Source organism: Sphaerodactylus townsendi, linkage group LG11, assembly GCF_021028975.2.
Source record: "Sphaerodactylus townsendi isolate TG3544 linkage group LG11, MPM_Stown_v2.3, whole genome shotgun sequence".
In the NCBI taxonomy this organism is placed as follows: domain Eukaryota; kingdom Metazoa; phylum Chordata; class Lepidosauria; order Squamata; family Sphaerodactylidae; genus Sphaerodactylus; species Sphaerodactylus townsendi.
Window position 1 is genome coordinate 68,707,444 of NC_059435.1, and position 25,146 is coordinate 68,732,589.

Genomic DNA, 25,146 nt, shown 5'->3' on the forward strand with positions numbered 1-25,146 from the left:
AAAAAGATTCGGCACCATTAGAATCCCAGCTATAAGAACAGCTCTCAACATGGTGGTGGCTCTCACAGCTTGCTCAATCCTCCTTCAGATATTTGCAGTGTTTGTTTTGCTTTTCATTAATTTTCTGCGTACTTGTAGGCTTTCCAAAGTATATAGAAGCCCCTTCCTCCTCTGTAGGTGGTTTGGTTTTGGTGTTCTCATGATTAGCATAGCGCTTCCCCCCCCCCCCCCTTTACTCTTAGATATAGTACCTAATAATGTTAGTGGTTATAACATAATTGTCCTTTCTGGCACTGAGTCTGGTTTAACTTCATAATTAGTATCAGGCCTATTACAGACCATAGAAGATGCTGGAAAGATTGTCTATGCAACTAATAGCCAGGAACCAAAAAGCTACGTTGGGTGTATCCAATGGGTTTTTAAATGTTTCTTTTTCTTTCAGGATGACATGCATTTCCTTGGCCACTTCCAAAGCAGTGTTTCACATAGCATGGGAAAAGGGAGTTGCTGTTTGAGAAAGCCAATCCCAAAACTCCGTTGAGAGCCAACCGTATTGTTCTTTGGGACTATGGGACCATAAGGTGTTTGATAATTTTGAATTTCATGAGGGTGCTATCAGTTCGAGTGGTAGCGAACGCTGAAAGTGCCGCTACTGCGATATGGATCACCATTGTGTGCCATTAACTTGTTAAGCGCCAGGTTATAGATTAATACCGTGTTAGATCTTGCCTTCGGAGGCTCAGGTTCGAATGCCCACTCTGCATGGAAGTTTGCTGGGTGATCTTGGCCTAGTCATAAACTCACACTGAATCAGCCCATTGGTCCATTAGGTTCAGAACTACCGTATGGGACTAAGAGTGGCTCTCCAGGGGTTCAGGCAGAGGTCTTTCATGTCCTCTACTGACCGTCCTTACTGGTGATACTGGTGATTGGACCTGGGGCCTTCTACCTGCCAAGCAGAGGCTCTTCCACTGAGCCACAGCCCCACCCCACCCCATTCTCAACCTAACTTACCTCAGAATGTTGTTGGGAGAATAAAATAAAGCAGGTCAGAATGTTGTAAGACCCTTGGGGAAGCCCAGTGGTAATAAAAGCAGGATGTAAACAAAGAAAGTAAGTAAATAAATATTGTTCTCTTATAAGAATTACATGAGAGTCTACAGACAAAGGAAAATCATCTAGGGAATGAAAAAGATAAACCTTAAAAAAAACTCTAATGATTGTTTTAAAAAGGGCCAGGGATTGTGGGGAAGTTGCTCTCGTGACTGGGACAGGGAAAGAACCCCACTCCATACTCTATTAACAGCTGCAATCGATGCACAAGCTGAGGGGAGGGGGGCATCAGGTTGTGCCGGAAACAACATTCCAGTTTGACTGCCAGGAAAATACATGATTGTCACTGAAGATGTTCCCTTCAGGAAAGAAATCTGTCTCAGCTCTCTCCATAATAAATTAGATAAAACCAAGCATTTAACGCACTATAAACAGATTGACTGGAGTTTTCTAAATGGAGTCAGTGCCTTTCCTGTGTGAGCCAGGGAGAGGGAGGGAGAGAGATTCCTAGAAAACTCCAGCCAGGGCTCACGGCTGCCTGGAAAACAGGTTCCGGAAGGCATTGTTGTAGTTCTTGTTGAAGGCCGTGTAGATCAAAGGGTTGAAGAAGGAATTGGAGTAGCCGAGCCAGAGGAAGATGCTCTTCCAAAGAGGTGGGATGTCACAGGAGCAGAGCGGGTTGATGAGTTCTGTGATGAAGAAGGGGATCCAGCACAGCACAAAGACCCCAATGAGGATGCCCACCATCAGGGCTGCTTTCCTCTCCTTCTGTTCTCTCCACGTGTCCCCATCTGTCTGGAAGGTCACTGTGGCATGGCGGACGGTGAACACCATCTGGGGTTGCTGAGAGGCTCCCTTGACCTGCCAAATACAAGTACAAATTTCAGACCGGTGAGCTTTGCTTGCCTGTCCAATACCCATGACAACGAGGACCCCAGGAACAGGGACCATACGAGTCTGCATGGCAGATGCATTTGGGGAAAAGAGGAGAGAGCGTCACATCCGGCTGACAGAAATGCATTCATCAGCAGATATTTTTGCCAGGATCCGAGCCACAGCCAGCTGACTGCAGTTTTCACCATTATCAGTAGTTTATTTTTTGTTCCTTCCAGAGACACACTACCCTGTTTCTCCTAAAATAAGACATCCCCTGAGAATAAGACATAGTAGAGGTTTTGCTGAAGCGCTAAATATAAAACATCCCCCAAAAGTAAGACGTAGCAAAAGGGGTTTTGTTTGGAAGCATGCAGCTGTGGAGCGGAACAGAACACCAGAGCATGCAGCTGTGGAGCGGAAAAATAAGACATCCCCTGAAAATAAGACATAGCGCATCTTTGGGAGCAAAAATTAATATAAGACACTGTCTTATTTTCGGAGAAACACAGTATGTTGAACTACAGTGCAATAAGAGTTAGATTTTTAGGGATTTTGTATATCAGTGTAGATGTTGTGACTGGATGTGTTTATGCCATGTTGTGTTGTAATGTATGGGTGTATTATAATATTGGAAAGACTGGGTTTGTGCTTTATAGTGGTGTGATGGCTAAGAGCAGAAGATTCTAATTTGGATAACCGGGTTTGATTCTTCACTTCTCCACATGAAGCCTGCTGGGTGACCTTGGGCCAGTCACAGTTCTCTTGGAACTCTCCCGGCCCCACCTACCTCACAAGGTGCTTGATGTGCGGGGTGGAGCGGGGAGATTGTAAGCCACTTTGAAACTCGGTAGGAAAAAGTGGGGTGTAAAAACCAATTCATCATTATTATTTAGTCGGTGTGATTTTACTGAGAATGGCAGAGCTGGGATTTGAACCAGGTCTCCAAAATCCTAACCAAGCATTCCCAGTGAGTATGGGCATCACATTTGTCAGAATCACATTTGTGGCTCAGTGGTAGAGGATTTGCCTGGAATACAGAAGGGCCCAGGTTCAAGCCCCAGCATCTCCAGCTAAAAAGATCAGACCGTGATTGAAGTGACAGTTCGCTTATCTGAGGCTGTGGAGAGCCGCTGCCAGTCTGAGTAGGTCACAGGTGTCAAACTCACGGCCCTCCAGATGTTATGGCAGGGGATGATGGGAACTGTAGTCCATAATATCTGGAGGGCTGAGAGTTTGACACTTATGGAGTAGGTCATACTAACTTTGATGGACCACTGGGCCTGATTCCATATAAGGCGGCTTCACTGTTCATGTGTTCACTTTTCCGCCTTGATTGCTTTGGAGAACTTCAAAAGTGCAAAACTGAAGGGCAAGTCAGATACACCAGCCTTTTTTGAACCAGGAGACCAGTGGTTCAGGCATTGGCTGCCAACTGCCTCCCCCACCCCCACAGGCCTTCCAGTCGGTGGGCATTTGAGTTGGGATATCCTTCTGGTCCTGAGAACCACATGACCCCAGACAGCCAATCTCACATCACAGCTTGCTCCCCAGGCTGCTTCATTTCCTCCACCAAGCCAGCACGAAAACATGTGAGTCAGACAAGGTCATTTACTAACTTGGGACTCCACGCCTCTTCTTCCACAAGCCTTTTAAGCCACTGCAGCCAACAAAAGGAGCCCTGTTTCAGATTCCATCAATGCACAGTATTACATTTGGTAACATCTGCAGCAAGACTCCACGGTAGTTCTAAATGTATACAGCTTCTCCTGTAGGTAGGTCCCATGGAGTCTGCTGGCCTTCAGAAAGCGCTGTGCATCATGTTGTGTGTTGAAGAGGCTGCTGGCAGACTTTCTGTTTTGCACCTTGTACCAGTGATGCACATGTCTGCAACGGCCTGCATTTAATTCAGTTTGCTGTGCCCGGAACTTCACTCGCCTGTTGCTCCTTCCTAACTCGTTACATGAAGCAGTCATTGAGCATTAATGTATCTAACTCAACAATGCCTATTCTGGCTGGCAGAAGATCTCCAGGATCTCGAGAACAAGGAGAATTGCCCCCAAAGATCCTTTAACTGGAGTCAAACCGAGGGCCAAACTAGGGACCTCCTAACTGTGCGTTCTGCCACTGAAACACAGATCCTCCTCCTGCAAACCCTTTGCTGCAACCATCATTCATATCTTCAAACAGCTCTGTGCTCTCTGCCTCGCCGCCTCTGTTATCAATCCTGCCTGATTTTTTAAAAATTTTCTGCTCTGTCCCCTGGGCAGGGATAATGTCATTCCTTTGTGCTGCACAATGCCGAAGACGGTACAGATACTAATTAAATGTTAAATAATAGCCACAGTATAATGCGTCTCTGGACACGTTTGTGCTGAGGTTGGGAGATTAATGCAGGCTGTCAAATCCCAAAGGATGTCTTAGCTGCCTTGGCCTGGATCAATTGCCATGCTTCCAAAACTTAAGGTTAGTGACAAGAGTAGGGAAGGCACAGGACCAGGGCCTGGGGGGTGAACGACCAACAAGTTCTGGATAACAGTTTAATTCCATTTGGCATGAGAAATTGACTTAGAAGTGGCTTATCGGACATGTGGAGAGGCAGTGAAAGAGCGCTCACACTTCCTATATGCTCTGAGCATCCTAAATAACCCTGCATGATATTGGGGTTCCTTGATTAGAATCCCAGGCTTGAAATGTGACCCTGAAAAGTGCCTGTTGGGAGGCCCAATCTGGATTAAGAATGTGGTGCTGGGGAGAAGGGGTTTCCTTCTGTGCTGATCAGAACTGTCCTCCTGCCTCCGCTTGCTTGAAGCTCTCGCAAGGGAAATGACACTCATACTCCAGAGGTGTCCAACTCTTGCTTCAGATGTTCATGGACTACAATTCCCATCAGCCCCTGCTGGCATGGCCAATTGTAGCCCATGAACATCTGAAGCAACAGAATTGGACACCTCTGCCACACTCACTGGAGTACACTGAGAATGCCTGGTCAGGATTTAGGAGACTCAGGTTTAAATTTCCACTCTACCATGGAGGCTTGATGGAGGACCTTGGGCCAATCACCTAGTCTCAGACTATCCCACTGTACAGAGTGGCTGTTGTAAGGTCAAAATGGTAGGCGGATGTGGTCAGCTGTTTTGGATCTATGGTGGCCAGGTCTGGGTTGGGAAATACTGAGAGATTTTGGGAGTGGAGCATGAGGGGTGGGGCCTGGGGAGAAGAGGTATGATGCCACAGAGTCCAAAGCAGCCATTTCCTCCTGGGGAACTCATCTCTATCATCTGGAGATCAACTGTCAGACCAGATCTCCAGGCCCTCCCCAGTGGGGAGAAAAGCAGGGAAGAAATGTCCAAATAAATATCCAAAGATTCCCTGCTGAGGCTTATGGACTCACCAAAGGGAGCCATAGACTTCAGTCTGTAAAGACCAGAGCAAGGCTGTTAATGACAGGACATTCTGGAGGCCATTGATTCACAGTGGTGCCATAAGTCAGAAGCAGCTTGCTGGCACACAGCACAAACATGAGAGCTTATGACCTCCTAAGGAGGCCATGTTCCATTAGAGAAACAATGAGAAGGGCATTAATTTCTTCTTTTCAGGGCAAGCATTGAGCTGCGCCCCCTGCCCAACAACTCCATATGGAACCACATGGAATTTGGGGCGGGGGGGGGGGGGGGGGCAAACAGTTCAAGGATGGACTTGGCTGGGTCAAGCTTTAAATTGCAGACTCCACGTCTGAAGCCTGCAGTTTAAAGCTAAGCCTGCCAGGCTGAGCCTAGCCTTCAACTGCAGGATCTGCCCTGGCTGGGTCCAGCTTTATACTGCTGGCTCCACCTCTGAAGCTCCACCTCCAAAGTCACATGGCCTTCGGAGGCAGAACCAGTGGTATAAAGCTGGACCCAGCCAGGGCAGAACTTTCAGTTCAAGGATGACCTCTGCCTGGCCAGGTCCAGCTTTAAACTGCGGCCTTTGAGGCAGAGTCCACAATTTAAAACTTGGCTCAGTGCCCCCCCCCCCCCCCGTTCAGGGGCAGGGCGCAGAGTTGAATGCTGACCCAACCAAGCTTTGAACTGCTCACCACTCCCAAACTGTTTGGGGACAGAGGAGCAGTTCAACAGTGGGGTGGGGGCAGGGCTGAAGGGGGGCCTCTGGGCTTCTTGGTGCCCTTCCTCAAGCAGAGCCTGGAGCATAAGCCCTGGCTTGCCCCTCCCGAGTTACGTCCTTGAATGGAGGAAAGAACAATGTAAACTGCTTTGGGTTCCCACTGGGGAGAAAAATATGATATACATGAAGTAAATAAGTAAGTAAGAGACAAGTCCTGGCCATCTTGAGAAATAACCTCTGGTATTCCTATTTCCTGTGTATCTGCACAGTTTCACATGTTGCTGTATTTCCAAACGTCACTGCTTAGATTCCTCAGGCTCCTTGTCCTGCAAATCTTTGCCAAAATGGCATGAGATACTCATGCCAAAATGGCATGAGATAAGGCAGGGTGATACTCAAAACAGAAAATCTAAACGGTGCCCCCCTGACGGTAAATTTGTAATATGTGCTATTCACGATCATGGACTGTTTGGGGAAAAGTGGTGAAGAACAGCTGTTTACACAGCCACACAGTGCCAAAGAAAGGGCACCCGCTGAAATCAATACAGACCAGGTAAAAAGGCAAACACAATTAATGGAAGTGCCTCACTCTGCAATCAGTCCATAATGTTTGTGTACAGGGGGGGCCCCACCGGCTCAGTACTTGCATGACTCGCACTTGTGGGCTTTCCTGGTCTACTGTTATTCTGGATATTGCCTTCCCATCATGCAGGGCAAGGATATGCCCTTTCAGGCAGCAGATTTGGGGGTATCACTGGAAGGGAAGCAATGGTCCCATCGCACATTTATCTGTTTGCTCCCTTAATTGTCGCTTTTGCAGTGTCCGTACTGAGATTGCCTCCTCCATGATGGGCAGGGGCTACACGCCATTGACCACTAACTACATGACTGCCAGAAACTGACAAGGGAATTGTTTCTTGCTGGGGTAAGCTGACTTTAGGAAAATAATCTTACCTGCCAGATTTCTCCTAGTCCTGCTAATTGTTAATGGTGCCAAAAGGCCTTCGCTATTAAAAAAACAGACAGTTCTCATCTCAGTCTTTTTAGGTTCTCCTTCTTTGGAAGGTACCTTCATACCCAGGATGTCTTCTTTTTTAAATTGCAGGTTAAGTTTCCAGTTCACGTAACCAGTTAAAAAGGCTTGGTACGTAGTTACCCCCTGTTAAATAAATGGAATCAAGAACTGCTTGGTAAGTTCATGTTCTTTTTTTCCTGAATCATGATTTCAATCCTTTTCATCCAGTTAAAACTGTGGCTCCGATCCTGCAAACGCCAAACAGGCTGCGAACATTTAACCATTCATTTGGAAAAGCCCTTGGAGTGGTTTTACAGCTTCTCCCTGAGTGCTTAAAATATTACAGTTTTTCTCTCTTTCTCACAATACTAGAACCAGGGGGCATTCATTGAAAATGCTGGGGGGAAGAATTAGGACTAATAAAAGGAAACACTTCTTCACGCAACGTGTGATTGGTGTTTGGAATATGCTGCCACAGGAGGTGGTGATGGCCACTAACCTGGATAGCTTTTAAAAAAGGGCTTGGACAGATTTATGGAGGAGAAGTCAATCTATGGCTACCAATCTTGATCCTCCTTGATCTCAGATTGCAAATGCCTTAACAGTCCAGGTGCTCAGGAGCAGCAGCAGCAGAAGGCCATTGCTTTCACATCCTGCACGTGAGCTCCCAAAGGCACCTGGTGGGCCACTGCGAGTAGCAGAGTGCTGGACTAGATGGATTCTGGTCTGATCCAGCTGGCTAGTTCTTATGTTCTTACAGTGTATTTCTGCACGAAAACAGAAAGAGCCCAGATAACATGTTATTTACATCTTGGCTGCCATCTGTTTACAAGATGATCCCACCAAAGTTAGAAACTTTACCCAATTATTTCTATAGGAATATTAATCACAGGTGTAAAGTCTCTCCTGCTGACATCAACACTAAGCAATCCTAGGGGGTTTCCAAGGATTCAAAAGGTTTGGAGACATGAACACCGGAGGCTGCCTAATTGCTGAGTTGGACCACCTGTTCATCATGGTGAGTATTGTCCACTTGGATGGCAGCAGCTCTGCAGGACCCCAGAAACAGGTTTTCCAAATCACCTGTTGCCTGGTTCTTTTAACTGGAGATGCCAGGGATTGAACCTGAGACCTTCAGCATACAAAGCAGAGGCTTTACTGCAGAGAGCCACAGTCCCTCCTTTGTCAAATCTTTAATAACAACCAAGTCATACAGGTCAGCATTATGAAAAAGTTGCAGAGAAGAGTGGGTTCCTTACGGCGGCATAAGGTAAAGGAGCTCTCTTAGCCATTACAAGTTGGCAGGTAGCATTTTTGGGGCTGCATCATAGCCTAACCCAGAGAAAGGACTAACCTCTAGGGCTTCAGGTGTGATGGGAGTGATGGAGTTGCTCTTCCGGGACCCAATGCGGAACTTGGCTGCCTTGTAGATTTTCCAGTACACAAACAGCACCACACAGAGGGGCAGGTAGAAAGCGCCAAAGGTGGAGAAAATGGTGTAGGATGGCACATGGCTGACCTGGCACTCTTCATCGAGGACGGTTTCCAGAGCAGGTCTCTCCTCGGTTCAAACAGTTAGCCAGCTGGGGCCAAGGAGCATCGCTTAAGCGTAGAGAGAACCCATGTGGAGAAAGTTGATCATGATGTTGGAAATGCGCCGGCGGGTGCGCAACGTGTACTCCAGGTGGCGGGTGATGGACCAGTAGCGGTCCAGCGCAATGGCGGTGACGTTCCAGATGCTGGCCGTGCAGCACAGCACATCGCAGGAGATCCACACCTGGCACAGAAGCCGCCCCAGCCGCCAGCGCCGCCCAGACAACTCGTGCACCAGGCTGAGAGGCATCACCAGGGCGGCCACCATCACATCTGAGATGGCCATGGAAGCCACCAGGTTGTGGGGCACCCTGTGGAAGGTGCGCACCCTCAGAATGGTGGCCAGCACCAGCACGTTCCACAGGAAAGTGGCCACCATCAACAGGGCCAACAAAGTCAAGACGAGCACACCGAACACTGACAAGGATCTGCCAGTCCCAGGTAGGTCAGCCAGCGAGCCGGAACCGCTGCTGTTGGACTCTGTCGACGTGGTGACGGAGAAACAAGTGAAATTTGGGGACCGATCCATCTTGCAAACACGGAGAGGGCAATTTTAGAAGGTGAGACAGCTGAGGGATGCTTCTGGTTTTAGGCAGTCGCCCCTTTTTAATCCCCAAGAAAATGTCATAGTTCTGTAGAAGACCACGGGCAGGTCTCATCTCAAGCCCCGGAGTTCTGTTGTGCTCTCGATTTCCGAAGCATCGGTCTGGAAAACTCAGGCACAGGAGACCCGAGAAACACACTCACGACGAGAGCATCACGCTGGCACTGGAACGTCCCAGATCTGCAAATTGGACCAAACAGCCAGATGAGTCAGACTCTCCACCCCGTCTGAAAAAGCCCCCCTTCTGTTTCTCTACAACACTTTCACAATGTCAGGAAATTAGGCTCTGGGGACTTTTAAGGTGCATCCACACATTGTTGGACATCTGCACTCAAGTTGTGCTATCAAGGTTTCTGCAGGGGATATGGAGATGAGGAGGCCGCCCAAGAGTGTGTTTGTAAAGGTGGCTTAATGAAAAGGAGGACGGTCAGGGAGAAAAAAAAAATCCCTTGCAATCTTGGTCTTACAGCGGCTCTTTTGTCAAGCCCGTCTAGCATCATCCCTTGCCTGTCTCTCCCCATGCCCCCTTCTATAAAGAAACAAGGCACAATAAAGACACAGATACAAGAAAATCCCTGAGCATGTGCAAAGTGCTAATCAGAAACTGAATACAGCCTGGCTGTTGTGGGAATGCAGCCCCTTTGCCCACACCATCTTCCTTGGCATATGCATTCTGAAAACAAAATTCTGGCAGAATGCTCTTGCCAACAGTAAGCCTTAGGTACTTAGCACTGGATTGTGCCTGCTTTCTTTCACCACTGGACATTTGTGATGCAAATAATCCTTCTGCCCAATGAAGAATCTCCATTAATGTTGCCTGGAAAAACAGGCGGAAACAAGCGCTCCCAGTTTATGCTGCAACAAGCATCCATACTTGTGAAGTCTCTCAGGGCTGGAATCAACCGGCTGTTGTGGGTTTTCTGGGCTGTGTGGCTGAGGTCTGAGACTGGACCAGGGCCACACAACTGGGAAAATCCACCACAGCCAGTCTCTGCCGGGCGACTCACTTCCGAGATCTCCGCCAGCCTGTTCAAGGGAGGACCCAAAATTCAGAAAGTGAGGCTAGAAGGAGGCACCTGGATCCCCGGAAGGAAGCGATGCTGGCGGCAGTTTCCAACAACGATGGGCGACTGAAGCCATGCTGGGTCACGGAGGAAAGGGCAATTAAGGGCAGGGGGTGGGCAAGGTGGCGGGGCTGCCAGGTGCAAACAGGAGGCGAGACTTCCCCCCCCCCCCGCACAGGAACCCTGCCAAAAAGCAAACTCCGCCCCATCTCTGACAAGGGGGGGGGGGGTCCTGCATTGCACCGGGCAGGAGCCTCACTGTGAAAGAGCTCCTCCTGAAAAGCCCCCGCCTCGCCCGGCCGACGTGATTAACCCCTTCGCAGTCGCGGTGGGGAGGGGGGGGGAGGAGGAGGAGGAGAGGGGGGCAGAGCAAATACCTGCCGGAGCTGCCGCTTCGAACGGATGGGCGTCCCGGGAAAGACGGGTCGCTCCGGCCGGCGGGTCTTGCAGAAAGGCTCCTGCCTGTCGGGGGCCCGAGAGAGAGAGAGAGAGAGTCCGGCCCGTCAGCGGACCACCCCCTTCCCTTCCTCCGCCCTCCCAGTTTGAAGCTGGTTTCCCGCACGCGTGGCGGGCAACAAGCCGCAGCATTTCCTCCCGGCCTCTGCCTTGCACGCATGCACGCGTCCAGACAACACACGCGGGTCAGGAAAGGCCAATCACGGGTAAGGAAGAGCAAGTGGCTAGCCGGCAACGACCGACCGACGAAGCGCGGGATGCGGGGGGGGGGGGGCGGCACTGGCCTTTGAAGAATTCGGGAAGATCTACCTGTACACCTGTCCGTTCCCCCTCCCGCCAGTAAGAGATCTACGTACCTGCCTCTGGCAGCGCAATTCACACATGCCATTGCTGCTCCGTGTCCCTCGGTGCCCGACGCACGTGTGAATCCGATCCGACGGCAGGCCAGAGGCTGGTTGCAAAGAATAGGCGACGCCCCGGCTGAGGAGGAGGAGGAGGGCGGCCGAGCATTGTGTCGGCGGGCGCCTCAAATCAAAGCCCGGGGGAAGCCCTGTGTGAACAAACACCCGGCAGACGGGCTGTTTTGCTTGGGCTGCAGCGCTGTTATGTGTCCCCGGTGGAAACTGGCGATAGATCTTCAGGCACGAGGTGTGAAGAGCCAGGAAATGGGTTTTCCTTTTATATGCAGCGTTGGAGCAATTCAGCCAGCCGAGGGGAAAACACAAAGGCATGTTTATTATTATGTGCTCCGCTGATTTTCTTTCCACATTATTTTACTGACCTTCCTGTGATGCCAAACTGAAATCACAAATCTGTCTAGATAGGAGATGCTGGGGCGGAAACTGATTGTCCTGGGTACTATGTACATCACGAGCTTCCTGGGAGAAATAAAGTTAATTAAGACTAGTGTGCTGTTGTTGGTTTTCCGGGTTGTATGGCCCTGTCCCAGTATCATTTTCTCCTGACTTTTTGCCTGCAACTGTGACTGGCATCTTCAGAGATCCTCTAAAGATGCCAGCCACAGATGCAGGCAAAACGTCAGGAGAAAATGATACTGGGACAGGGCCGTACAACCCGGAAAACCCACAACACTCTAGTGATTCCAGCTGTGAAATCCTTCGTACATTAATTAAGACTATTTCATGATTCATTTGTAGAGTGGGCTTTGTCCTATGACCTCAGACCACAACTTTTAGCAACTTTCCGGGGAAAGTTTCCAATCAGTGTTGTTCTATGCAGCCCCACAGCTTAACCCTCTGTATTGCATTCAACTTATATGTGACCACAATATTTCAAGATAAAATCGCTTTTACCGAACAATAAAGAAAAGATATCACATTCACGGAGCAATCTTAATAATGCTTTCTTGGGAATAAGTCCTATTGACTAAGCCTGATTGGGATTTAAGTAGATTTGCAGTTTTGAAAAATCAAGACTTTGTTCATTAAGGGTTAATCTAATATACCCTGATCTTAACAACTGTTATTCAGAGGGAAGCCAGGTCCATTCCAGTGGAATGTCGTTCCACAACAGTGGCTAGATATTGCAGCATGAGCATATATTGGACGGCATGGTATATAGCAGTGATAGCGAACCTTTTTGAGACCGAGTGCCCAAACTGCAACCCAAAACCCACTTATTTATCGCAAAGTGCCAACACAGCAATTTAGCCTGAATACTGAGGTTTTAGTTTAGAAAAAACGGTTGGCTCCGAGGCATGCGTTACTCGGGAGTAAGCTTGGTGGTAGTAGGTGGCCTTGCTTTGAAGCAACCGTGCAACTCTTCCAATGGGTGAATCACGACCCTAGGAGGGAGTTTAACTCCAGAAGCAAGCCTCCCATTGCCAAAGGCAAACCGAAAGCTTTTACTCCCAGGTAAAAGATCGCGACTTTAGTTCTTCGCGTGATGAAAACTTCAGTGGGGTTTAATAGCCGCATTAACAGGGTGTTACCTACGGCTAACTGCTTCCCGCAAAATCTATAGGTCTTTAGGGTTTTATCGCTAATAATCGAACCCAGCAGCCCAGGCCAGCCTAGATGTGTAGGGGGAAGGGGCGACTCTGTTTGTGCGTGCCCACAGAGAGGGCTCTGAGTGCCGCCTCTGGCAACCGTGCCATAGGTTCGCCACCACTGATATATAGTGATTCATTAGAATGTCACACGAGGATTTGAAAGACTCGTTTTGTGGTGGAAACTTCCTGGGTGATCTTGGGCCAGTCATGCACTTTCAACCTATTCTACCTTACCAGGTTGCTGTCAGGAAAAACAGAGGAGAAGGGAACACAAGCGGATTTGGGAGCAAAGGCAGGTTGTAAGTGAAGAAAAATTTCCAGCACAGTGTTTCTATTTCAGTGTCGGAAATTGAATGTGCTGCGTTGTGCAAAAGCAACATAACCTGACGTGTTTCACTGTGTATAGATGTGGCTGGATCCTGGATCCCATGTCTCAGCACTGTGCCAATGCAGACAGGCATGCAGCCTTGGCACACATCAAACCAGCCTCTCGAACGGTAGTTTTCTGCCATATGTGTCCCTTACAGTGCAGTTTTCTACCTATGCCTTGCAGCTCTCTCTGCTAACCGCCAAGCAGCACCATCATGAGTCATAACCTGGGCAATTGGTATGTCCTACGTCAGTGATCAGCGGGGGAATTTGGTGTCAAAAGCAGACCACTCCTCCCCCCTCTCATTTTGTTTAAAAGGAAAACAACGTCTAGCAATCAGGCGAGAGAGAGAGAAGGCTGATGAGGTCTGGGTCGTGCCTGGCAAATTGGAATTCCAGTGCAGGCCAGAAGATCGAGGGAGGGGAGTCTGAGCAGCCAAGCAAACCATTCCCCTCTCTGCAGCTGCAGTCTTCATACATTATTCAGGCCAGAGATGTTCGTACTTCAGACTTTGCAGCATGTGTGTGACCATAGTGTTAAGAAAACAGGTAACGTGTGGCCTTGCTTGTGTGTGCTGCCTGGGCGTGACAGGCTAGCAGATGAGGCAGCCAGGGAGTAGTGGCACAGGTTAAGCAGCTCAGGTGTCTCGGCAAGTGGTGTAAGGTAGCACCGGCAGTTCAGAGGTCCAAGCGCATAATGACTGTATGTGTTAGTTCAGCAGTCTAGGGTTTGAGGCAGGCAGTGTCCGCAGGCAGAAATCAGGCAGTCCAGAGGCCACGGCACAAACCAGAAGCAGTGGCTTAGTGAGGAATACAGGCACACGGTGTTTCCCAGGGAATCACACTTGTTCCACCCAGACAGAACCAAACCGACGTCCAGGCTTATATTAGACACCCTTGCGAAAGAGACCGGAATCCTGCAAAGACTTAATTCTGCACTCAGTCCTCCTCTAATGCAGATGTTTCTAATTCACAGAGCCTTCTGCCATATCAAACTGCAATGTGGCCCCTTCTCCTTTTATTACGGACTTTCTTGTCTCTGTTTCTGCCTCCTTTGCCCTAATGATTCACTAGTTCCCTTTGACCCTTCCTCCGGTGTATCAGCCTTTGGTGGTGATGTTTTTACCTTCACGGCTGTTTCTGGCATTTGATTTATTTCTCCTGCTTCTGGCTCCTCTTCCGCAGCCCCTTATCCCAAGAAGGTTGGTTTATAACACCATGTTTAAAATGGAGAAAATGGGTCAAAGGGCGATTGGTTGAATTATTATTGGTTGACTGATGAAGGGTGAGTGGTTGAATTATTAAATAAATAAAATATGACAATTGGACATGATGTAATATATCTTGAAAGAAATATGTTCAGGAATTAATTATTATAATTAATATATCAGTGTTTTCTCATTATTAATATACTTTGTTAGAATTAACTAATGATTTTCATAGCTTATTACTAATATAAACATGTTGGCTCTTAAGTGCTAGAAATATATTTAAGAAAGGATCCTTTTTGTTTTCTGTTCAAATATTCTTGTAAAATCTTTGTTCTTATTGAACATTTAATTTTTTTTAAAAAAACTGTAGATAATAAGATAGATAAACAAACAAATAAATAAATCCTAACCAATTGGGTGAAATATACTGTGGAGAAAAAGCTGAACGACAGCCAAGGGAAGAGATGAAGGGCAGATTGACATTTTTCTTCATATGAAAATATCTGAAAATATGATGCCGTGTTTCTGTCCTACATCATTTTGCATAACATTTCAAGGGAAATAGGAACTTTCCATTAACATGTTGCAAATAATATTTGAGTCCAGTAGCACCTTAAAGAACAAGGATTTGCAGGGTATAAAGTTTTGTGAGTCAAAGCACCCTTCATCAAAAGGGACCCCCTCTTAGTCTTTTAAGTTGCTACTTCAGGGCTTGAATCTTGCTCTTTTCCTGTAGACCAACATGGTTGACCACCTGCAACTAATGCTGGTAAATAAGATTCTTAAAACAGCTTTTAAAAAAAATAGTTGGACCAAGTGTTGTGTTGCATACTTTGTTTAAAATGAAGATTTCGGGTTTTGTTTTGTTTTTACAAAACATTAAGTTGAATTCCATGTGGGGAAGGTGCCAGGCCCTGATGGCCTCCCTCCCAGCAGAACCTCTTTAAGAGATTTCCGGACTTCTTGGGCCCCCCATACTGGCTGCCCTTTTCTCAGTCTCCATATCCATAATAGTGGGTGGGACCCTTGAGGATTCTTGGGTGGATTCCACATGGGCAAAAAAAAAACAGCAGTGTGGAAAAAACAGTGTGAAAATGGTGCAAAATGGTTTAAAATGCTGTAAAAGAGTTTGCAACCATTTTCACACCATTCCCACACTGCTGTCTTAGCTAGCCCATATGCGTAATCTGCCCTGGACATAGGGCCATCACTCCAGATATTTAAAAAGTGAATCTCAGAATCCTTCAAATTGTTGACACTGATTAGTTTATTGTTAGCGGCTAGGTAAACTCTCTATGCAAGTTGTCTAGCAAAGTGCCAAATTCCTTGGTCTTCCTTATTTTTGGGTTTGGAGCAGATAGGCTTCGCCTCTGGCAAATCTACTCTAGATCATTGCCTGGTCCTGTACCACCTGGCAGAGAAATATAGTTGCCCAAAGGGTGAGAATCTTTTCTCAGAATTCCTGGATCTTAAGTGCGCATTTGATTCTGTCCCTAGGGAGGAACTCTGGGGAAAAAAACTAATAGCTTTGGGAATAGACCAGAGACTATTATTTCTAATTCGGCAACTATACTCCTCTAATACCTGCCAGGTTTGTTATGATTGCGCTGGCTACCTGACACCACCAGTAACCTCTAACAAAGACATCAAGCAGGGATGTATTTTAGCACTTAATTTGTTCAGTCTCTATCTAAGTGATCTTCCTCCTTATCTGTCTACATTTAATTTTTTTAAAAAAAACTGTAGATAATAAGATAGATAGCAAAACATGCAAGTTTCCTCTCAGATACATCTTACAGTCTAGAATGGGGTGTCAAAATGTGGCTTGAGACTGAACTATGCAGAGGTGCTAGGATGCAACTTCAAAAGGCCTAAATTACCTCGTGGCCTGAACAGAGTTTTCCTGAGAAGGGGAAAACAAAGGTTTTGGAATTCCATCTTGAGATGTGGACAGAGAAGCATCTCTGGGCCATGGGTTTCCGGAATGGGGACAAAGAACCAACAGTAATGTAACCAGTTGAGCAGCCTCCGTGCATTTAAGTTTTATTTCTTTGATTTCTGTTTTTCAATAAAGATCGTTGAGACCTCAGCTGGTCTCAGTTTGGTCCAGTTGGGGACCCCTGGGAGGAAGACTCAGATGGAGAGGAGGGACAGTTTTGGTTCCAGATTCCCAGGCACAGCCTGAAAATGTAGAGCCTGACCAGTCATTAGTTCTGCAGGACCAGATCCAGAGGTTCGGACAGAGCATGCAGGCAGGGATCCACAGCCAGATCCAAGCTCTGAGAACTCCCCGCCAGGGTCTAGCTCTGGGACACATCATCCTCTTCACAATGAGCCAGAAGGGACCCTGCCAGCCCCATCTCCACCACCACCCCTGTCTCCCGAGCCCCAGAAGCAACGCAGGTATAGGCTGCATGCTAGGTTACAGCAGAGGAGATGCAGTAGCAGATTAGCAGCCATGGAGCTGACTTGGATGCTAAATTCTTACAGGAGCCAGAGTAAAGTAACCCAGCTGCAAGAAGTTATTGCACTAGGCCCCCTAGGGAATGGGAACCTGGCTATAAAAGAGAGGTTTTGTTTTATATGTTGTTGAACTTTTATCCATTTGCATATTAGTTACCATATATACACAATATACCTTGACGAATGGTTTATGTCTTATCAGTTGTCTTTGCAATTTGGGAGATTTGCATATACCAATAAGTTCATTTGCCTTGCGACCGTATGTACAGTCCATGTTTTCCAGGCTTGGTTGGCCTTGGATTTTTAGACTACAAAAGAGAGGTTGCAGCTGAGCTATCTTGTGGCAGCAACATTGTGTTTCAGTTTGCAGGTCTTTGTCTCTGTTCTTAGCCCTGAGTTTTCAATAAACAAGTACACCTTGGAACAGCTGTGTCGGGACTGTCTGTTCCTGGGGGTCTGTTTATGACAGCAGCTGAGGCAACTGTGAGCCAGAGCAAGAAGGAATTGCCTAGATGGGTTGCGGGCAGTGGTGGGATCCAAAAATTTTAGTAACAGGTTCCCATGGTGGTGGGATTCAAACTGTGGTGTAGTGCCAATGGGGCTGGGCTGGTGGGCATGACGGGGCGGGGCATTCCTGGGCGGGGCTGTGGCAAGGACGCAGCCGCTGCGCCGGTCCTTGGGTGGGAAACAAATACACATAGGTGCAGGCTGCCACGCACGCCGGTGCACCTCCTGCTAGACTGCTTCAAGTTCTGCGCACTACTGCTGAGAGGAGGGGCGTAACTAAGGCAAAAACCACATTGCAAAATCACCCATTAGTAACCCCCTCTCGGCACACACAAATAATTAGTAACCTACTCTCGGGAACCTGTGAGAACCTGCTGGATCCCACCTCTGCTTGCAGGCCTTACAAGCCCCCTTAAGGCAGCCACTGCACCCCCGGCCCCGGTGGGCTTGCCAGTCCAGGTCCGTCTCCCCAGTGCCATTCTCAGGCCAGCTGAGGCAGCCACCCTCAGAACCCAGTCTGACTCAACCAAGTCACATTTATGTCATATCCAGCTCTCAATCATAGAGTTGGAAGAGACCCCAAGGGTCACCAAGTCCAACCCCCTGCCATGCAGGAACACACAATCAAATCACTCCCCACAGATGGCCACCCAGTCTCTGTTTAAAAACCTCCAAAGACGGAGACTCCGAGGTAGTGCATTCCACTGTCGAACAGCCCTTCCTATCAAGTCGTTTTTCCTGATGTTTAGGTGGAATATATTTTCCTTTACCTTGAACCCATTACTCCTGGTCCTGGTCTCTGGAGCAGCAGAAAATAAGCTTGCTCCTTCACCAATGTGACATCGCTTCAAATATCTAACATGGCTGTCATGGCACCTCTTAACCTTCACTTCACCAAACTAAACATCCCCAGCTCCCTCATCTCTCCTCGTAGGGCATGGATTCCAGACCTATTACCATTTTGGCTGCCCTCATAAAAAATGAGTTCAACACCACTCATCTATAATCAAGCAGGTTGGGGTGAGGAAGGGGATGCAGTGAGTCAGTTCTAGCTAGTAGGGTTTTGGTATCTCTTAATACACCAGTTTTGGTTAAGGTTGAGTTGTCAGAAACAGCGCCTGAATCTGCCAAGGAAACAGCTGGCGCTAATGACAGAAATCAGATGGCGCGCTAAATCTCAATTACCACTGATTTGGGTTCCTTGCTTCTTAATGCTGGGGCACGTGGGGCTGGTTTGTTGGCTGCCAGATTGTTGGCACCTTAATGTCGCACCAGAGTCAGTAAACAATTGACATCATGGAAGGAGATGAAGGCAACAGCATCAAAAGGAGAGGCGGCTGCAGAAAGGTGTTTTGTGTTAACCTCGTTCCCAGGTGCCTTCCAGTGCCTTGGACCTGAATCTTTCATCGGCTGTGTTGAATGTTTATTTTCACCACTAACGGTTTGTGGGGATTTTTTTTCCTGCAGGGGTGAGGATTATATGCCTTAGTTTGAAAAGAAAATGGGAAAGATTATTTTTTTGCAATTGTTGAAAATGTTGTTTTTTAATGGCGCTGTTTTTATACTGCCTTTTCTCCATGGAACTGAGTGACGCACACAGTCCTGCCCCCAATTGTATTTTTACTGCTATCCTTCCGAGCAGGTGAGGCTTCACCGTGAATGATCCAAACTCAACCAGTGACCTTCACGGCTGACTTGGGATTTGAACCCAGATATCCCATGTCTATCCACTATCCCCACGCTGTCTCCTTCAAATGGAACATTTTATCCCTCTCCCTTTTCTCCTAAGAGATTTACAAGAAATTTTTGAAAGGTTTGAGCAATCCAGTGTGTGTGGACTATTTTTAGACTCATTAAATCATGAGATTTGTCTGTTACCCTGGTAATCATTGAAACATGTGTGAATATACTTGATGATTTTTGAGAGGTTTTTTTTTTTTTTTAACAATCTTCACTGTCTCGAGAACTGTTACTTAGAACGAGCCCCTTTAAACTGTATGGTCTTTTTGGCTGAGGAAGAAGGAAACTTAGTATACCAAGAATGAAGGAGAATGTTTGGAGACAGCAAAATATTAAGACAGGCATAAAGCAGCAGAGTGTATCAGGAACACTGACATGGTCCATGGATGCAATAGAGGGAGACAAAGATGTCTGAAAGGAATATCCTTGTTCTTATAGGAGAGAATGTGATGTTATTCAATAGGATGGATCCAGGCATTGTTGGTGGAAAAAAAAGGAGAGGTCCTCTTTGACCACTCAGAAGGGCCATGCTGGGGATGATGGAACCTGTATGTTTGAAAGCAGTGTTGGGTAGAGGTTGTAATAGGAAGGGGAATTGAGTGAGAAGAACCTGGCTGGATCCAACCTGGTGTAATTGTTTGCTTGTTTGAATGAAGGTCTTCAAAAACGTTCCGTGGTTACAGGCTGCCCTATTTTTGCCCAGCTTTGTTTTTACAGAATGGCTCTGGTAGTTAAATTTTATTTTGTAAACGTGGAAAACTCTCATTAGTTTTCAGAAGTGAAGCAGGGTTGGCCTTTTAGATGGGAGACCACCAGGGAAATCCAGGGTTGCTACACAAACGGAGACAATGGCAAACCACCTCTGTTTATCTCTTGCCTTGAAAACCCTATGGGATCCCCACAAGTTTATTTATTTACTTTATTTATTTTTGAGTTTTTTATACCGCCCTACCCCCAAAGGGCTCTGGGCGGTGAACAACATTTTTGTTGTTCACCACAACATACAATTAATACCCATTTAAAATAAACACAGCGGTCAGCATATAAAAACAGCGTCAGCAATAAATCCTTATTAAAACCCTCCCAGAGGGGGGGGGGGTCCTATAGATGGTAAAGGGACACAGGAGGCTAAAGTAGGAAAGGGGGCCACATCAGCAGCTGGACACTCCAAAAGCCCGGTGGAACAACTCCATCTTACAGGCCCTGCAGAACTCACCAAGATCCCGCAGGGCCTGGACAGCTGGAGGAAGAGTGTTCCACCAAGCCCTGGCCCGAGTGGAGGCCAGCCGCTGTCTGTGTCTTGACGGCACTTTCCATCACCACTGGAAAGCTTTTGGCTAATTTGTTTATTGTTACTGGATTTCAATAGCTTGGCTCCAGAATTTCAATAGCTTGGCTCCAGAAAGGAAACACCATATGTAGACAAGCAGACTTCAAATGATAGGTGCAGGGGTTCATAATGCAAAAGCTCTTGCCTAATATGAGCAATTACTTTTAAGACATCTATTGGTTTATTAATTAAAAGATTTATATCCTATATTTTCTGATGGTTTGCAGCAGTTTACAAGTTACTATTTAAAACAAACAAAATAAAATCCCAAATAACCCCTATAAAATACCTGCAATTTATACCCTTTTTAGAGTCCTGATTATTAATTAAGAAACTAAGAGGAAGCAAGATGGTAGTTTATTCAAAGCAGAGTTACACCCCCTGTGAATCAATTGATTTCAGTGGTCTCAGAAGGGCATAATTCTACTTGGGATTGCAGTTGTATTGTGTGGAAATTGGTATGGTTCACGAGATATGAAGTGTTATTTGTAAAGAAAGCCATGGCTGTGGAAAGTGGAATTCTTTTTGTGGAAGACGAAGGAGAAATATGTCAGGTTATTTAAATGCAGACTAAAGCGGCACCAAAGAAAACTGTTTTCCTTGAATCTTGAGTAAATTAAATCAATTGCTGGCCCTGCAGCTACTCTGGAAGAAATTACAATTACAAGTATGAGACGCTAAGTGATTTTGCCTAGCTTGTTCAATACTGGCGAGCCCAGCTGTGTCTAATAAAATGAGAATCTCATTTTCTGTTTGTTGGTGTGCATCATGAGATAACGAGTTTGAAAAAAAAAGTATAAAAATGTGATTGAATTCACAGACATTTCAAATCCAGTACGATCAGCTGGGTATTGCCACAGATAGCCCAACCGCTGGAGGGGATGTGGTGCAGAATTGGAGATAACACCATAGGAAAATGTGTTCAAACAGTGATGGAGGACAAGACAACATGAAAGCTTTTGTATTCTGGCCTTCACAGGGCAGTCTCGTGTGCCAAGAAGACATCAGCACATTGGATAGCCAGAGGAGACATTTTTACAGTTGTCGCATTTTCAATCAAATGTCCCACTTAAGGATCCGATGTTGTTTTCTGCAGCTGCAGGAACTGAGGGTGTGCAGTTGCTTCTGCCAAATCCCTGGACATCACCATCTATAGAGGCCAACCTCAAGATGGGCCCTGGAGCTCTTACATAATTCCAACAATCTTCACACTGCAGAGATCAGATCCCTTGGAAAAAACAGCAGCTTCAGAAAGCGGTCTCCATGACAGGGTGGTCATACTCTTGTCCTCCAGATGTTCATGGACCACAATCAGAGGTGGGATCCAACAGGTTCTCACAGGTTCCCGAGAGTAGGTTACTAATTATTTGTGTGTGCCGAGAGGGGGTTACTAATTGGCAATTTTGCAACGTGATTTTTGCCTTAGTTACACCCCTCCTCTCAGCAGTAGCACGCAGAACTTGAAGCAGTCTAGCAGGAGGTGCACTGCCGTGCTTGGCAGCCTGCGTGCATTCGTTTCCCGCTCAAGGACCGGCACAGCGGCTGCGTCCTTGCCACAGCCCCGCCCAGGAATGCCCTGCCCCAGGAATGCCAGGCCTCGCCCCATCATGCCCCGCCCAGCCCCATTGGCGCTACACCACAGTTTGAATCCCACCACCATGGGACCCTGTTACTAAAATTTTTGGATCCCACCACTGACCACAATCCCCATCAGTCCTCATGATGGAGTACAATTCCCATCAGCCATAAGACTGCCATAAGTTCTTTCTGTCACCACCAAAGGCCCAACGCATTAAAGACCGTTCTGAGAATGTCTGCTATGATTTATTGTTTTAACTGTAATACTGTGTTGTTAGCCTTCCTGAGCCAGGCTGCAAAGGGCAGGGTAAAAATATTAACAGCAGCAACAACAGATATTTCCTCTGTTGGCTCTCGACAGCTGGTCCTTTGGGTTTCCCATTCATGGTCTGATTTCTATTATTAATGTGCAATCAATAGACATGGTGCTTTACAAAGTAACATTTGCAGAGAATATGGGCAACTGCTCCAGAAGTGTGCAAACAAAACATTTCCCACTAACAGAAATCTTTTTTTTAAATAAAAAATCTGCAGGCAGATGTTGGGAAAACAACCATGTATGCAAAATAGTAAAATTCATAGACCTGTCTTTCTGCTCTGAACACAGCCTAGGACCGTGGTGGCGAACCTTTGGCACTCCAGATGTTATGGACTACAATTCCCAGCAGCCCCTGCCAGCATGGCAAATTGGCCATGCTGGCAGGGGCTGATGGGAATTGTAGTTCATAACATCTGGAGTGCCAAAGGTTCGCCACCACTGGATTTTTGGGGTGGGGATGGGGGTGCAGAATTCAGGTTGCACCAACTTCTTGCATCAAGATCCAGCTGGGATTTTCTACAAACCCTGAACATGCCACATGCGTTATTTAAAACCAAAGGCAAATGGGAAATTAGAGACAATGGTTTCTCTCTGATAGATTAATTTTCCGCACAGGCAGACGGCATTAATGTACAATACAGAATGAAAACTTACACTTGAATACTGTTTCCTTGACTCTCAGCTCTTCATTACCACTAAGTACTGGAGGTGATTAGGAAGGGCTTATTGTGAATGCCAAATCAATGGGTCTAATTTTCATCCAGAGAGGTAGAAGATAATTGGGGACTAAAGTGTTCAATACTGCCCATTTGTTTCGAGGCACTATCAAAACCCTCAGTGGCTCAGGGCCAGAATACTTGAACATCTGCCTCCTCCGATCCTGGCCAACCATCCAGCTTTAGTCTCCCTCACAAGCCCAGCTCTCTGTGCGCCTGCTATCAAAGGTGAGGTGCACAGCAAGCAAGGACAGGGCTTTTTCAGGAGTGGCCCCTTACTTTCGGAATTCATTGCCCTTCGCAGATCACCTGGTGCCCATATTCTCACTTCTCCGGCAAAAAGCAGCTGAGCAGCACAAGGGGCTTTGGGGCAGGAATGGTGGGTGGGGATGGGCCATTCTCCCAGTTCTGGAACTCAGCAGCACAATCCTGTCTGTGCTGTTATTGCCTTGCAACAAAGGGGAGCTAAGGGCTGGTGCAAAGCACCCAGGGCAGCTGCAGGGTTCAGTCCAAGTAGCCGAGTCTTAGCAAGAAAGGCAGGCTTTTAAAGGACACAAATGAATAAACATACACTGGTCTTAAATCCCCTTCCCCCAGTATCATGTTAAAAATCTGCAACGTTGGCTTTTTCAGAACCATCAGGTGAGAAACAGTCTTTTGATCCCACCCTTCTCAATACCTACAGTTATGGTGAAACTTTTCCCACAAGTCTGCTGGGCAGGGTGATCTCCCAGAATGGAAATGCACAGGCAGATGTCAGGTGCAGCATTGGGAAGGCTGCAGCCATTTTTTCAGAGAATGAACAAGATCTGGTGCTCACCAACCATTCCCCTGAAGACCAAGCTCCACCCATTCACCTCCATTGTGATTCCGACAGCCATTTATGCTAGCGAGACCTGGAAGGCATCAACCACAGGCTTGACGTCTTCCAACAGAAGTACCTACACCGAATCTGAAGATCCGATATCATGACCACATCACTAATGAAGAGGTGCTCCAAAGGCGCCGTATTTGCAAACTCCATACCATCATTGCACACAGAAGACTTCGACTTGCTGGCCACGTCCTTTGCATGGAGAACAGTCAGGTCCCAAAGTCGGCAATGAGGTGGATACTTCCTGATGCCAAACGACAGCAAAGTCGCCCCTAAAACACCTGAAGGAGAACTTTCAAGCAAGACCTGAAGGGACTGAATATTGCATGGGAAGAAGCTGAAACACTCACCCAAGACCAGAAATGCTGGAGAGTGCTTGTTGCCCGATATGCTATCATAGGTGTCAAACTCGCGGCCCTCCAGATGTTATAGACTACAGTTCCCATCATCCCCTGCCAGCATCATGATGGCAGGGGATGATGGGAACTGTAGTCCATAACATCTGGAGGGCCGCGAGTTTGACACCTGTGTGCTACTTTGGTGTGGAAGGATCTAACTAACTAGCTCCTGGAGCAATGTTGGAATGTGTCTGTTCACCTAGAAATAATTCAATACAGGAGTCTCTAATTTCTAATGGTGAGGCTCCATTCTGTCTGCAAACACCAGCTTAGGGTCTGAAAGCCCTTTTCCCAAATGCCTGGTGTTCAAGGATTCTCTGTAGACTCTCAGTGGTAATAATGCTTTGCACTTACTTGGGGGCAGTTTCAGCTGTTCCTATTGCTGAAGCTGGCAAGGACTGACCCTGGCACCAGTCAAGTCCTACCAGCCAGAGCACTGACACATTTTATGTGCCATGCTGAATTCCCCTCCTCTTGCCTGGCTCAAAATAAATCAACACATTGCATCTGTAAGTATCAGTGCTACCCTAGGATATTACGGCTTTTTGCCTGCTTCAATCCCACAGCACAGTCGGGGCAGTGAAGTGATGAGGCAGTCTCTTGCACAGCTGTGGGTAGAGAGAACCAATTACCCACTTCCCACAAGCCACTTTGTGATTTTAAACAAGCAGATATTTACTACAGAAAAGGCACCATCTGGAAGAATGGGTCGTCCAATAGCCCAAAGTGCACCAGGAAAAGAAGAGTTCTAATGTCATTTAAACTGCTGTGTTGCTGCTGAGCTCAGGCTGGGTTAAAGAAAAAAACTGGTGTGTTTTTTCCAGAACATGATTTTCAGTTCTGCAGAACATTCAGAGAAGTGTACAGC

The 25,146-nt window shown here is 47.0% G+C and overlaps 1 protein-coding gene across 1 annotated transcript; it reads right to left on the reverse strand.

The window, feature by feature from the left end:
- Positions 1–676: 676 nt before the first annotated feature.
- HTR5A (5-hydroxytryptamine receptor 5A) lies at positions 677–10,833 on the reverse strand. The gene is given in 3 exon segments (XM_048511930.1): positions 677–1,914; positions 8,400–9,422; positions 10,684–10,833. Coding segments are annotated over 2 exon segments (1,101 nt in total). The 5' UTR covers positions 9,168–9,422; positions 10,684–10,833; the 3' UTR covers positions 677–1,581.
- Between the last annotated feature and the right edge of the window lie 14,313 nt (positions 10,834–25,146).